At 37.7% G+C, this 13,744-nt stretch overlaps 3 protein-coding genes across 7 annotated transcripts; 1 reads left to right on the top strand and 2 right to left on the bottom strand.

Annotated features, from left to right (window-relative positions):
* Window positions 1-1,415: 1,415 nt before the first annotated feature.
* Window positions 1,416-5,566, bottom strand: mblac2 (metallo-beta-lactamase domain containing 2). The gene is made up of 2 exons (XM_067438224.1): window positions 4,990-5,566; window positions 1,416-3,700 (listed from the first exon to the last, which is right to left on the bottom strand). The coding sequence occupies exons 1-2, from the start codon at window positions 5,429-5,431 to the stop codon at window positions 3,315-3,317; spliced, it is 828 nt and encodes a 275-aa protein (XP_067294325.1). The 5' UTR covers window positions 5,432-5,566; the 3' UTR covers window positions 1,416-3,314.
* A 73-nt stretch (window positions 5,567-5,639) lies between these two features.
* polr3g (polymerase (RNA) III (DNA directed) polypeptide G) lies at window positions 5,640-8,269 on the top strand. Of its 5 annotated transcripts, none has more exons than XM_067438226.1 (8): window positions 5,640-5,717; window positions 6,219-6,348; window positions 6,486-6,615; window positions 6,926-6,994; window positions 7,062-7,121; window positions 7,200-7,258; window positions 7,378-7,503; window positions 8,079-8,269. In XM_067438226.1, exons 2-8 carry the CDS (start codon window positions 6,238-6,240, stop codon window positions 8,163-8,165), a joined length of 642 nt encoding a protein of 213 aa, XP_067294327.1. In that variant the 5' UTR covers window positions 5,640-5,717; window positions 6,219-6,237; the 3' UTR covers window positions 8,166-8,269. The 5 variants fall into 5 exon arrangements, with proteins under 5 accessions (XP_067294327.1, XP_067294330.1, XP_067294331.1 ...); XM_067438229.1 differs by lacking the exon at window positions 5,640-5,717 and adding an exon at window positions 5,848-5,866; XM_067438228.1 differs by lacking the exon at window positions 5,640-5,717 and adding an exon at window positions 6,083-6,138.
* A 93-nt stretch (window positions 8,270-8,362) lies between these two features.
* On the bottom strand, window positions 8,363-13,511 carry lysmd3 (LysM, putative peptidoglycan-binding, domain containing 3). The gene is made up of 3 exons (XM_067438223.1): window positions 13,353-13,511; window positions 12,211-12,485; window positions 8,363-9,640 (listed from the first exon to the last, which is right to left on the bottom strand). Exons 2-3 carry the CDS (start codon window positions 12,475-12,477, stop codon window positions 8,990-8,992), a joined length of 918 nt encoding a protein of 305 aa, XP_067294324.1. The 5' UTR covers window positions 12,478-12,485; window positions 13,353-13,511; the 3' UTR covers window positions 8,363-8,989.
* Between the last annotated feature and the right edge of the window lie 233 nt (window positions 13,512-13,744).

Here is a 13,744-nt window from a genome sequence, read left to right as displayed (position 1 = left end):
TATATTGTTAAACAGGTGCCTGGGTATTATAACAGCTGTTGTCATGGCATTGCGAGGTATTCGTTTGTTTACACTCCCCAAGAGGCACTAAATATAGTGTTGCGTGTATAACACTGCTCAAGTCGCCTGGATTCAAGGAATTCCTGAGCAGAAACATAGTGCACAAGCTCACTTCAACTGTAGATTCAGAATACATATATATATATCCATGTCCATCACATTCCCACAAACACATTCTACTCTTCTTTTTATGATACTAATTAAGTGGAAATGACATTTCAGCATTATGAAAATTACATCAAAATAGTCAAGCAGCATATTATAGTTTGGCAACATAAATGAGTGACTTGATGTCAGTCATTCTCATACCTTCCCCAACATCTCGTTTCATACTCACATGTGATATTTTCACATCTGAATGCTAAAAAGGAGGCCCTTACATTATGATTAAACTAAGGCAGTGAATTACTTTGAGGGAAAAAAGCTTTTGGCTTAACACAACTACTGTATGTCACCAACACTGACTTCTGTGCTTCAATAAGAAAGTTACTAATACAAATAAATTACAATTATTGTGCAGTTTGCAAATAAGCACACAGGCAAGATAACTACTTATATGGTGTTATGGAACTAAACCAAACAAAAATCACACTTCAGGCATCTTTCTGTTAAGGCTAGTCATTTTTCCTGACTAATATGCCGCTGAAAGATTATGATTTTGTTTGCAAGCAACGCACTTCTATCAAATACACACAACAAAATCCACTCTAAGGCTATAGAATAATAGAAAGATGCTGCTTCCATCCATGCAGTGCTACATCAATATCTCATGCAGAGACTTCCGTAGAGAACAAGTCAACAGGATGCTACTAATTGACCTTAACTCCCATTTTAGCTAACACATTGCTGTCTCTTAAAAGATGGTTGCCCTAAAACAGATCAGTCCACTGCTGATTGTAAGTGTAATTATGTCAGCTACAATGTGCCTTATGGGATTTTGATCTGTAGACAAGTATCACAATGTATATGTAATACAATTATTTATTAAAGGTACTGTGTGTAATTTCTGAACTACTAGTGACCCAAATGGAATAGCAAAAATAATAATACATCCAAATAAGTTTACCCAATCATCTGGTCCTTTGGGGTTTGGTCTCTCCCATCCAAACTCAAGCCAGTCAACTTCACCATATTGGTGTGATGGTCCCTAAACCAATTAAGAGTTACCCAACAGGAGTGTTATTTTAGTTAACTAAAACCCATAAAGAAACATTTCTGTTACTTGAAATAAATCAGGCATCCACTAAAGTAAAATATAAAAAATAAGTCTTCCATTTATATATATATATATATATATATATATATATATATATATATATATATATATATATATATATATATATATATATATTCCTAATATTAGAAAATATAATAAAAATTAATTCTCAAATATATAAAATAAAACAGCCGATTCTAAAGCCTTCACTCATGTGTTGATTGACTACACAACACTGAAACAAATACTAACCCTTAACTCTATAACTGGTGTTTGTCATATCTAAACTTATCACAATCATAAATCATTGTGGTGCAAATATTTTTACTGTTAATGTTGATTGCATATTGCTATTCTTCTAGTTATTTAGTTATAGTGGCTAATGAATCAGAAGTGAAGTCTTGCACTTCTACAGGATATAGCTTAAATTAAAGTGGATAACGTTGGTAGCACATCCTGATAGATATTATTACTGTTTGTCACAGTAGCAATCCTATCTATGATTTTTCTGAACTCTGAACTAAATTCATGAAGTCTGACCTTTTCTGGGTAGGTGAATGCGTGACTTAGATGACCAATGAAATTAAGCGTGGGGTGGGGCTTGCGCTTAACTAGTTTGGGGGTGGGTAAACACTGCTATCATAGTTTTCATGTGACATCAAACACACCTGGAGAGAAAACAAGTTTTTACCAGGTTTGCACTAAGTACTAATGTACTAAGACAGTGATATTAAAAGACAATTCAGTATACGCCTTATCAATGATGCATACTATGTACTAGCAGATGAACTCAGAATATAAATGCAACGTGCAGTTGTCATAGAAAACCACAATTAAGAAACAATAATTTAACGTTTTGCCTTACTAATCTCGGTAAATCTGCTTGCCTGTCTGTATATGCATCAAGGTGAATACTGAATTTGATATTTTAATATCACTATTTTAGTACATTAAGGGACTTTGTAGTATTTTTCACATTAAAGGGATAGTTCACCCAAACGTTTACTCATTTACTCACCCTTAAGTTGTTCCAAACCTGTATGAGTTTCTTTTTTCTGCTGAACACAAAAGAAGATATTTGGAAGAATGTTTGTAGCCAAACAGATAGAACAACCATTCATTACCGTAGTATGGTAGTGAATAGTTGTTCTATTTGCTTGGTTACAAACATTATTCCACATATCTTCTTTTGTAATGCAATTCTATGGATGTTTTGCCCTTTAGGTCTCTGCGCCAGTCACATTGTGGGAACTATGAATTGGGCAGCTGAAAATGACAAGTACCCATAGTGATTACACTTTTAGTGTTTTCTAGTAGTCTTATATGGCTCATTTCCACCGAGCAGTACAGTACGGTTCAGTACAGTACAGTACAGTACGGTACAGTACGATTCGGAACAGTAAACCCTGATCCGGCTTGGGTTTCCACCACCAACAGCCATCCCCTATGATAGGCGTGGTGTATCGATCAACGTCATTCTCACGCAAAGAAGAAGCAACACAGTAAACAACAAGTTTGAGCCAAGGCTGCAGGCTCCAAGGAAAAACACAAAATGTGCAAGTGACAATTCTCTATCAACCAATCAACGTTCTGCAGTGAGTCTAGCTCCACCCTTTAGTACCGGACTACTATATAGGTACCCCAATGGAAGGGTGCAAAAAAATTGGTATGGTGTGGTTCTTCTAAAAATAAAAAACGGCAAAAATTGCGTACCGTACTGAACTGTGCTGAACCGTACTGCTCGGTGGAAACGGGCCAATAAAGATATCTTTACATATTAAGCTGTGAAATAGGAGAAAATATTTTAATGTTGAAAACTACACACAGTACCTTTAAAATACGGCAATGTCTACTATTCCGTTTGATGCTTTGATGGATATTTTGCAGCATATCTCCCTCATTATTTTGAACCATGATCAACACAAATACTATTACCAAACTTTATATCATTAGCACACTGTATTACTCAGTGTTATCACTCTGCTCAATATTGAGGTCTGCAATGATTTATGTTGTTGCATAGTAGTCTGTATCATAACTAGCAGGCACTTCTTGAGTTGGAGGCTCGAAGTGCCAGGCTGGCGATAGACTTCACCACGCAGGTGGAGGCTCTGTGACAGGCACCGGCACTAGCCATGTAGTTGGACGCTAACCGGTGCAGCCTCTTGCTCCCAAAAGTGTTATAATGGCCAGGCATGACCTGGTCAATCTCATCTTTATCGACCATCTCTACAAGCCTTTCGCAACTACGGATGTAGTCGCTGATCCTGCTGTAGGGAAGCCAATCAATCATGGAACCATCATAGACCACATCTCCACTGAACAGCATCTTGTTCTCCTTGTCATGGAGACAAATGCTTCCTCTGGAATGGCCCGGCATGTGGAGAACAGTAAGTTGCCGGTCCCCAAGGTTGATAACGTCACCTGGGAACACAAGGAGGAGGAAGAAAGGAAGGAAATGTAGATTGTGGGAACTGGATATTGTCACTGCATTGCAGCACTGACACAGCAGAAGCTGTATCGACTGATGCAGAAGTTATGAAACAGAGAGAATCTCTCTTTTTATTATTTTCTCTAATAATAAACAGAGGGTTTATTATTACTGTAGCAGAGATGTCTTTGCTCTAGCACAAAAATGTTGAGTTAAAAGGTTAATAATACCCTTCCACAAGTGTTAGAGCAAATATGTGTGTCTATTGTATATATAACACACATACATATATCTGTATAAGGTATGCTTCTAAACATCCACATACATACAAAAAGGGTTAAAGACACATGGTCTGTTTATCATAAATAATTCAGGGTTCACGCAATGTTTCTTTCTGCACAGAATTTGCATGACTTATACAGCCAATTACTGGATACATTTTGATTAATTATTTCTCACAGAGTTATTTCTTACCAAATTAATATTGTCAGCTGATTATAACAATACATAAAGAAAAAAATCACTATTAAAAAAAATACATGCATACAATACTGACTATAGACCTTTTCCATGATGTTCAGAGGCCTGAAAAACAACCTTTGAAAGGTTTACCAGGACCATGGAAACCCTGACTCTCTCATACAGTATGTCACCTCATAATATGAAGATACTCTGAGGTAACATAATCATTTGTTCAATGACAAACATCTATGCATATAGTACTGCATAATACCCCATTCACTGAGAATAATGGAGAGGAGGTCATGTGTGGTTTCCTCAGAGCTTTACTCTTGATTCTGCTGGGTTTCTTCCAATGAGCCACTATAAGGTGTATCTCCACCATCAGGGAAATTATGAAGCCACATTAGACGGTGAGCTTGGTTTTCACCAACCGCTGACATGTCTCTGGTGAGTCTAACAAGATCTGATTTGTTTCGATCTTACTCTAGCTCTTCAAAGAATGAAGTCATGCATTTTACTGACGTTTGGAGTAGATTAAGCATGAACCGGGGGGGGGGGGGGAGGGGGGGGGGGAGAGAGAGAGAGAGAGAGAGAGAGAGAGAGAGAGAGAGAGAAGCATTTTACTGACTTTTGGAGTAGATTAGGCATGAACCAGGGGAGAGGGGGGAGGGAGGGAGGGAGACAGACAGACAGACAGACAGACAGACAGACAGACAGATAGATAGATAGATAGATAGATAGATAGATAGATAGATAGATAGATAGATAGATAGATAGATAGATAGATAGATAGATAGATAGATAGATAGATAGATCCCACCTTCTTGTAATATATGGGTTGGCATAACCGCCTTCACTCTATACTGTCTTGCTCGCCATCCAGGCGCTGGATCCTCCACGATCTCGCGGTCAGATAGCCATGTCACGGTTTCAAAGTTGTCACCGTTAGCCAGAGCATCCACCTCCGCCTTGTGCACGCCCACCTGTTGAAACTGATGCAGCCCGCCCGAATGATCAAAATGCACATGCGTGCCGATGGCTAACAACGGGTTCTTGCGCTTCGAATCCTCCCCTAGCAGCCCTTTACTATGGATGTATTCAGGCAGACTCCGTAAACCTAGTCCAGTATCTATGACGACGTCCTGGTGGGACCCACGTATGAGCCAGATATTCGCCCTGTTCCCCGATTCATAAAAACGCTCCTGCATCCAAAATACCCCATTTTCCAGCGACTTATGCGCGTACCAGTCGGTCGCAGACATCCCCAATACATTCAAGAGATTATTATTGCATAGAAGGACAAATGTATGGTTGTCAACCTAAAATTGTGTTTTAAATCTAGCTGGTTCAGCCGCAGCAAAGACGCTGACACCCTGTTGTTCCGCAAGCGTAGCACGTCACCGAGCGTAATGCTATGACGCGCTGGAGAGTCGGAATACTATTGGTCAATGCGGAAATAGGCACAACCCAAATAATGCATATTAATAATATAAAGCAAGTGCCTTCACATAATGTTACCCGTTTATACTCGTCTAAATTCTGAGCAAGGTAAGCAGCTGTCTCTTAAATATTTGCTCCTGCTACGCAACCACTCGCATCAGTGGTGCAGTTTTAAAGAAATAGTATGTTGTCATAATTTACTCAACCACATGCTGTTTCAACAGGGGAGATCAACAAGCACCTGTCCAAACAATAAAGTGGATCATCATTTTGATTGCTATGCTCCAAAAACACACACACAAAAAAATCCATACGATAATATTCCCAAATTTATGAAGTCACATGATAGCTTTGTGTAATAAACAGATTGATGTTTACATTTTTAAAGATACAGTTCCACTCCCCAGTTTACTTTCAGATTGCGTTAAATAAAAAAAATAAAAAACGTTTTAGGCCTAATGTCATTGGTTCTCGTTTGTCACGTGCCCTATCGCGACGCAATATGCGCAATACCGATAGCGCCAATTATGTCTAACTTCAACATTTTGTATTTATAAATACGTATTTAAAAATATTTTATCAGATCATCATTCATCCAAACAATTTTAGGAATATTTGACTGACCAAAATGGCAGGAAAGGGCAGAGGAATAGCCGCATTTTCCTTCAACGTTGAGGCTCTGGGCCTCACCAGAGGGTCCATGCCTGAAACCCAGAAAGGACCGACTCCACTCTTCCCAGTGAGTTATTCTGAACCATTTTGTTACCTTCCTACATTGATATTGTTTCCCACTGAGCTTCAGTAAGATTCGATCTTTTTTGTTGTTGTTCAGTTTTAGAGATTAGCCTACCTATGACATAATTGTATCTTTTACAGAACATTGAATACAAACCAGGGCCTTTGAAAGCTGGAGATGATGAAGACTATATGAGAGCTTTGAAACAAGAGATGAGAGGACGAATGAAAGACCTCCCTTTTAACATAAAATCCCTCACAGGAAAGGGAGGTGAGTGGTAGCCCTTATTCAATTTAGTAACATATAATACCTAATGCTTCCTACTAGGTGTCTTGTGATTGCTGCGATAATCATATTTTAAAAGTAGATGAGCACTGGGGGCAATATTGTGTTTTAACAGTGACCTTCAGATGTTAAATCTATTTAACCCTGACTTTAAGTGAAATACTATAACTGATTAGGGATTATAGCCATGATAATTCAAGTAAGAAATGTCATAAATGTTTAGAGGTTAAATTCTTTTTTTGGTACTGTTCTAAAGTGTTTGCCAGTGTGCTCTGCTCACCAGTATAATTCACAGATGTGGAGAGGTACAAGGAAAAATACACAAAAGAAATAAAAAAAATTGAAGATGACGACTGGACACCAGGTATTGCAGGAATCACGTGTGTACAATTTAATTTGACTGAATTTTAAATTATAGGCTTGATTTGTAGATTGGAACCGTCTTCCGAAGGAGCTGAAGCCACAGAAGATAATAATTAAGAAGAAAAGAGGTACATCAAGAAATGCAGAATCCCTCTTTGAACAAACTACCGTTTTGAATGGCATCTAAACAACTTGAATATGTATAGATAAGAAATCCACAATGATCTCAAGTAAGGACAAGAAGGAAGTGCTGAATAAACTGGATGTGAGTTCATGCTATATTCATCACAATAAACTGCTGCACTATTCATATTTGTTTTGAATCTTGTTTCTTTGCAAACAGATACAGTATATTTTGATTGAGCTGTTTGACTTGTTTTTCAGGAACTTGAGAAGAAGGGAGAGGTAAAATCTGATGAAGAGGGTGAGGAGAAGAAAGAGAAGAAAGAGGGTGAGGAAGGGGAGGAAGAAGAAATTGAAGAAGAATATGAAGATGAAGAGCTTGAAGAGGTACAAGGTTTTATCAAAAATCAATAACAATAGTGTAGGTTAAATAAATCTTCATCGACATCTGTAGAATGTTGTGCATTACCACAGAAATAACTGAATTAATGAAGAACTTCAGTGTAACTAACACTTAAATATTGCTTTTTTTTTCTGTGCAAAGCGATCTGCTTTTTAAATTAAATTTGGATATGGAAATGACGATATTTGCGTCATGTGAGGATTTTTTTTTCAGAAATAAAATGCATAAAGCTCTCGTCTCAGAAGGATATGAAGGGGGAAGCACGATCAGTTTCTACTGATACAAAGCCATATTCTAAATCGCTAAAGTAACCCTTTAACCTAAAACATGTCGTCATCAGCATAGCAAACACTTAAGTACCACCTTGCATATATCTAACATGGTTTCAGTTACTGAGAAAACTAATTTGGTGCTACTGTTTTGACAGCACAGAGCATTTTACAACATGATGTTCATGTTTGAATAATCGATAGTGAATGTGCTTAGCTTACATGCTCTTGCCTTTCAACTAAATTCCAGAGTAGTAAAATCACTCAGTAACTTTTTTTTTTTCCCACAGGAAAACGACTACATAGCAAACTACTTTGAAGACGGTGATGAATACGGCGGAGGAAGTGATGACAACATGGATGAAGCCACTTACTAGCAATAAATAAAGCGATCGATCGCTCCTTAAAAAGTCTATCATACAAGAGAATTTAAGTGTATCAATACACACATACTATATAAAAATCACATTTAGTTGATCGATACATTTATTCACTGAGTTATAGATATATTACAGATAAATTTCTAAACTGGTATTAAGCTAGGTGCTAAAAAATAATTAGGAGATTCAGGTGCTAAAATATAATTCCTTTATTTTCAACCTGCAGCTACAGTCTGAGTCTACAGGATGAAGGCACGTACTGTTCACAAGTCAATTATTGAACTCCATTTTTCATAGAAATGTTTACATCTCTGCTTCCCGAATGGAATTCAGCACATGCGGGCATATTTTACAAATCATCCCTGTGCTCTTGCTAAAAGAGAAAAACAGGAATCCATTATGGTTCCATATTTTAAGTTTCGTGTTTTCTTTACAAGCAAAAGTTTAAAAATTAAACCCAGCAACTTTATCACCAGTTGCAATACTGAATCTGGATTCTACATTTCCTAAAATAAATTAAAGTGTTTATTTCCCTGACAATCAGACAGTGGCAGAAAATGTCTTAATGTATCATCTGTTTGCCGTCAAGGCAAACTACAAGCTTAATAGAGGTACAGAGCTATACACTGGCTCATGAGTGACAAGCAACAAAACCAGCATGTAACTGTGCAAAATGCATCAAGGAAATATGCTGACAGGATTGGAATAATTTCTAGATTACTTGATCCTCGTTTTAGTACAACATCTTTTTTAAAATGTGATTTTGCTTATACCATCCATAAATGCCTCCAAATTAAATCCCTGGTGATCTAAGTGCCCCTTTAAGTTTCCTTTTTGTGCTTCACAAAATGTTGCTGTTCAATAACAGGCTGTAGGTGAGAGTCTTGGTGAGAGGCAGCATAGGACCGTGGTAACCCAAGAGGCTCAGCGACGGCTGGCTGTGTTGGTCCAGGCTTTATAGAGTCAGTGGTAGTGTGGTGGCTAACATCAGCTTTCATCAAAACTTCATAGTACAACAGGTAAAAAACAGGTGTAACAATGCCCACGACCAACATGATGGCCACTGCGGTCCACCATCTCATTCCCCAGTCAGCCCCATAGTACGGGTCTTTTTTATGGGCTGGTCTGCGCTCAGAATCTCCCAACAGTGGCTGCTCCAGTGACGACACCACCTCGTTCAGGCTGCTCCTGGATGGAGCAGATGACTTGACGAGAAGTTGAATGTCCTTGTCCTTCTCCTGCAGGAAGCACTCCACGCTGTCCACAGATGAGGAAGAGGATGAGTCTAAGGAAGATCCAGAAATCTGTATTTCTGTGATTCTGCGAGTGCTGCAGGGTGAGCTGCTCTTGTGGGGAGTCGTGTTGTGAGTTTCTGTGAATGAGCTGAACTTTCTCACTGGGATCCTTATGGAACGCAGCGCAAAGAAGTCCTGCTCAGTTAGAAGATTGTTGGCCCGCTTTATGTCTGCAACCTGAAAACAAACAAGACAAATCAAAATCAGAACAATATAAGTGGGCAGTTATTAGGGGGCAAGACTGATTTACTTGTCAGAACAGGAAGAACTCATTATTTTGGGATGTACCGTGAAGCAGTTTTGTTTACAGCAGCATCATAACTTGTGCCGTTAATAAAGAACTTGACTTGCATGATTAGGTGTGACTATAATCCATTCAGAATTTAGAGTGGGAACCATGCATCACGTGTTATTTTTGCATTGAGACTATACACTTAAAGCTAGTCTGCAAGTTTTGCCTGTCGCCATCTCTGTTTGGAACCTGCAGATATTTGCAGAACAATCATCTTTACGGCACAGCTCCTCAGCGTGGACGTATCTAATGTTTTATGGAGTAGTTATCGAACGATATATCGGATTCCCGTTATTTTCCCATCATCAGGTATCGGTTTTGTAATATCGGATTTCCCGATAAAAAGCGCCATCTTGTGGACGTTTTGAGAATTACATACAAGCGCGCCATTAAAGAACTGCGTCTGAGGGGAGATGAGTCAACAGCGGTGTTCAAAGGTAAAATAACCTGCATCCCTTTATTAGTAAACTGTTAAACATAACGGTAATGCACAATTGAGATAACCACAAATGAGATGATATGCATGTAGTTTAAACTTGGCGCTAATTAGAGACGAACTCACTGACAGAGTCAGTCAGGTAATCCGTCATGTCACAATAAAGACATAACTTCACATGAATAAAATCAAACAGCCATGAATAAGAGCATGTTGGAAATAAAAGCGCCGACTTTCTGTCTCTGTGTTTATGCTCAGTCGCATTCAGCCGTTCTCTCACAGAGTTGTTGCTCCAGCATATAGGCTAGTCACTGTATGTAAACAAGACGTGTGATGTATAACATTTGACATTATATAACAATTCAATGTTTTATAATAAACATTGAATTTATTACAGCTTGTGAAAATGAATTAGTATGCCTATCTCCGCGAGACGTGCAAGTTAAACGCATAGATGAAAACAGTGCTCGGTCATCTGCATTTCATAGACTGACACAAACATTAATTTTGATACTGTACTAGATGAGACTGACTTTTTAAGAAAAATAAACAAACCCGCAAATACATCATAGCTTTTACAATGTTTGCATATTCCAGAGAATATTCACCTTTTAGTCCATTAAACACAAACCTTTTAAAACTAGTTTAAAATGAATGCTTGTATTTATGCTCAGTTATGGGGAGTTGATAGACTTAACTCATTTGTTCTCCATTTGAAAACATTAGACTTTATAAATGTATTTTGCCTGTTGTTAATATGGCTGGATTTATAAATAAAAAGGCAAAACAGCATTAATGTTCAAAAGACTTTGCACTGTATTTAAAAAAAAAAATCTGACTATTTATTTATGGAAATGTCTTTTGTTCTGTATGTAAGGGAGTGAGACTGCAAAAATGACAGTGTTTAAAAAGCTCAGTTCAGCGTTGTTGCTGTAATTGTAAAAAAAAAAAACAGAAATAACACAATAAGTAAATATCGGTTATCGGCACATAAACATCCGTATCTGTTACAAAAAAATCAATATCAGTCGATCACTATTAAGGAGTATGTGCGGCTTGCTGTCAGTCACCATACAGGTGTGAATACTGTACGTCGGAATCACAGATTCTACGTCTTGGAAGTTTGACCAAAATAAGAATATTCCCCGCAAAATTATTTTTCCTTTCCCCGCAAATCTAAACAAGTAAATAACATCTATGCAGCATCCTCACATGCTATACTACTACTACTAGCCGGACTCGTTCTTTATCTGTACAGACATAACATAATGACTCAAAGACATGCTTGAAAAAATCCACCAGTACCACTCTAATAACAATACAAGCTTACCATTGTGAATCAGTAAGGAGATTTTAAATCAGTTTTAAATACCGGCTGCTTATGTACTAGCTCAAATTGATTATGGATAATTTTTAACCAAAAAAGTTACAGACTGCAGCTTCAAGTTTAACATGCCTTTGCACTAATGACATACTTTTGGATTTAAGAACAGTCGTTTTCACTAATTCTAATTCTTACAATTTTTTTTTAATTAACTTAATCATCCTAAAATATACATTACCACATGGTTATTAAAGTCGTGATGAAACGGAAGTAGCATCAGTAGAACTTTTCTTACAGATTGTGATATATGAGTATAACAGATTATTGGAAACAAATGTAGGGTCTGGACTCTGTAAATCCATTGGTTGTTGATTATCTTGTAAAATGTGGACGCTGCAGTTAAAAGGAAGAAAATGAATGCAAAACTTGCAGAGGGAGGGTTTAGGCAAACTTAAGCAAAGTCTGTAAGCAAAGTCGTCAGGCATACATAACTAGAGAAGTATGTCCAGTTTACGACATTGGTTAAAGATGAGGTAAAAAATAAATTAAAACGGGTGAATTGTTCATGACCTATAACATGCATTTAGACATTATTAGTTAATGCCGACTTCAAAATAAACCTAGTCTTTATAAGATTTGTCAAAATGGTACTGGAAGAAAAACATTAAGGGCACAATAAGGGAACCATGACTTACAGTACAGAAATATTGCAACGAAATGCTGATCAGTGTATCTCCCTCTTTTATGTCCCTTATCAAGTATACAATATCGTCCTTGCGATCTGTAGATGCACTGCTCCTGCGATGCCTCTCCCTGCCTCTGGAACGCAGTTCAAAAGTCTCTCCATCTTCCTCAGAGTATTCGGTCTCAGAGTTGTTCCCAAAAGCGGACATGTAACCACCTGTGGGTGGCTGCACTGTGGTTGCAAACTGGAAACCATTGTGCTGGCTCCTTCCAGTCATTTTTCACTCTGAAAGGAACAAAAATCTGATGAAGTTTATTGTTGGGCAAAGGTGTGCGTCACAAAATGTATTCTTTGTTTGATGGTTCTGAGGTCATTGTGTTCTTTTTACCGTGGCAGATTAAAATAATAATAACAATAATAATAGATAGTTGAGGAGTGGAAAAATTAGATATGGCTGACATCTAGTAGACTACTGTAAGTACACAAAATGAGCTCTGCCTTGTACAACAGCTAACACTGCTGATAAGACTAAATTTACCCTTGGCCGATGTTGACACAAGCTAATTTAAGGATTTTCCTAGTCTTGAAAGTGCAGAAATATTAACTAGGGTCTCCTGTGAACTGCAAGTGGCCTGACAAGCGCAGGTAACGTTAGAGCCAACTAGCAGCTAAAGATATATTAGCATTTAAACATGACTTCACAAGACAAGACAACATTCATTCAAGAAAAAAACGATGGCATCTAACCAAACAGCGTTTAATCACACGAAATAATCGCTAAAGTTAAGTGGTTGTCTACCGAATAAAGCCACTTTAATAAGGTTAATACATAAAGAAGCTAAATAGCCCAGTTAGCATATTTTAGCCAATGCTACGCAAAACACCAACTACAATATCGCCATCTGCAAAATGATAACGTTATATTAGAATACACGATACAATAGCAGTTTCTGTAAGCATATATCACTGATTTAATAATACGCAATATATTGAAATCCCCATTAATAAACAGTGTCAATTGTCTCGTGCTAATGATGCTAACCAAACTTTATATCAACAAACGGTGATTTGCTATCTAGACCGATTTCATATAATGAAACAGTAACTTAACGCTAAGTAAAATTTCTGTTTTATCAATTTGCAGATGTTTACCTGAGAAGCGAGTATGGTCCACTTGATTTTAATGATTAGGCCATTCTCCAGTTTTCTCTATGTGCCTCATTACTTCTGCTGCTAGCCTGGATTACTGGAGGCAGATACGCCACGTCAACACAGAGACAGCGTGAGCACGCACTGACATCATCGACATCTCTCCATGTTTCGATTACATCATCAATAGTTCAGAAGGCTTTTTTTTATCATCTACCCATATTTTTTGTTTGGTTTTTTCCTCAGCAAAACATCCATAAGAGCAGTATTTCAAAGAAACACGGCTTCTCTGTCTTATATTGTATCGTTTGGCAGACATGGAACAATCTATCGTTTGGCCAATGTGGAGGTCGGTCATATCAAATTTGAAATATCAAATATCAAATCAAATTACA

This window comes from Pseudorasbora parva, chromosome 3, assembly GCF_024679245.1.
Source record: "Pseudorasbora parva isolate DD20220531a chromosome 3, ASM2467924v1, whole genome shotgun sequence".
NCBI lineage: Eukaryota > Metazoa > Chordata > Actinopteri > Cypriniformes > Gobionidae > Pseudorasbora > Pseudorasbora parva.
This window is presented reverse-complemented; position numbering and strand designations above follow the sequence as displayed.

Excerpts from the sequence above, each read along its gene's own strand:
- mblac2 (XM_067438224.1), bottom strand. The coding sequence starts at position 5,431 with ATGTCTGCGACCGACTGGTACGCGCATAAGTCGCTGGAAAATGGGGTA. Across the intron at positions 3,701-4,989 it reads AACCCATATATTACAAGAAG|GTGACGTTATCAACCTTGGG; the intron begins GTGGGATCTATC and ends TTGTGTTCCCAG.
- lysmd3 (XM_067438223.1), bottom strand. The coding sequence starts at position 12,477 with ATGACTGGAAGGAGCCAGCACAATGGTTTCCAGTTTGCAACCACAGTG. Across the intron at positions 9,641-12,210 it reads CGTTGCAATATTTCTGTACT|GTTGCAGACATAAAGCGGGC; the intron begins GTAAGTCATGGT and ends GTTTGTTTTCAG.
- polr3g (XM_067438226.1), top strand. The coding sequence starts at position 6,238 with ATGGCAGGAAAGGGCAGAGGAATAGCCGCATTTTCCTTCAACGTTGAG. Across the intron at positions 6,616-6,925 it reads ATCCCTCACAGGAAAGGGAG|ATGTGGAGAGGTACAAGGAA; the intron begins GTGAGTGGTAGC and ends TATAATTCACAG. Across the intron at positions 7,259-7,377 it reads AAGTGCTGAATAAACTGGAT|GAACTTGAGAAGAAGGGAGA; the intron begins GTGAGTTCATGC and ends CTTGTTTTTCAG.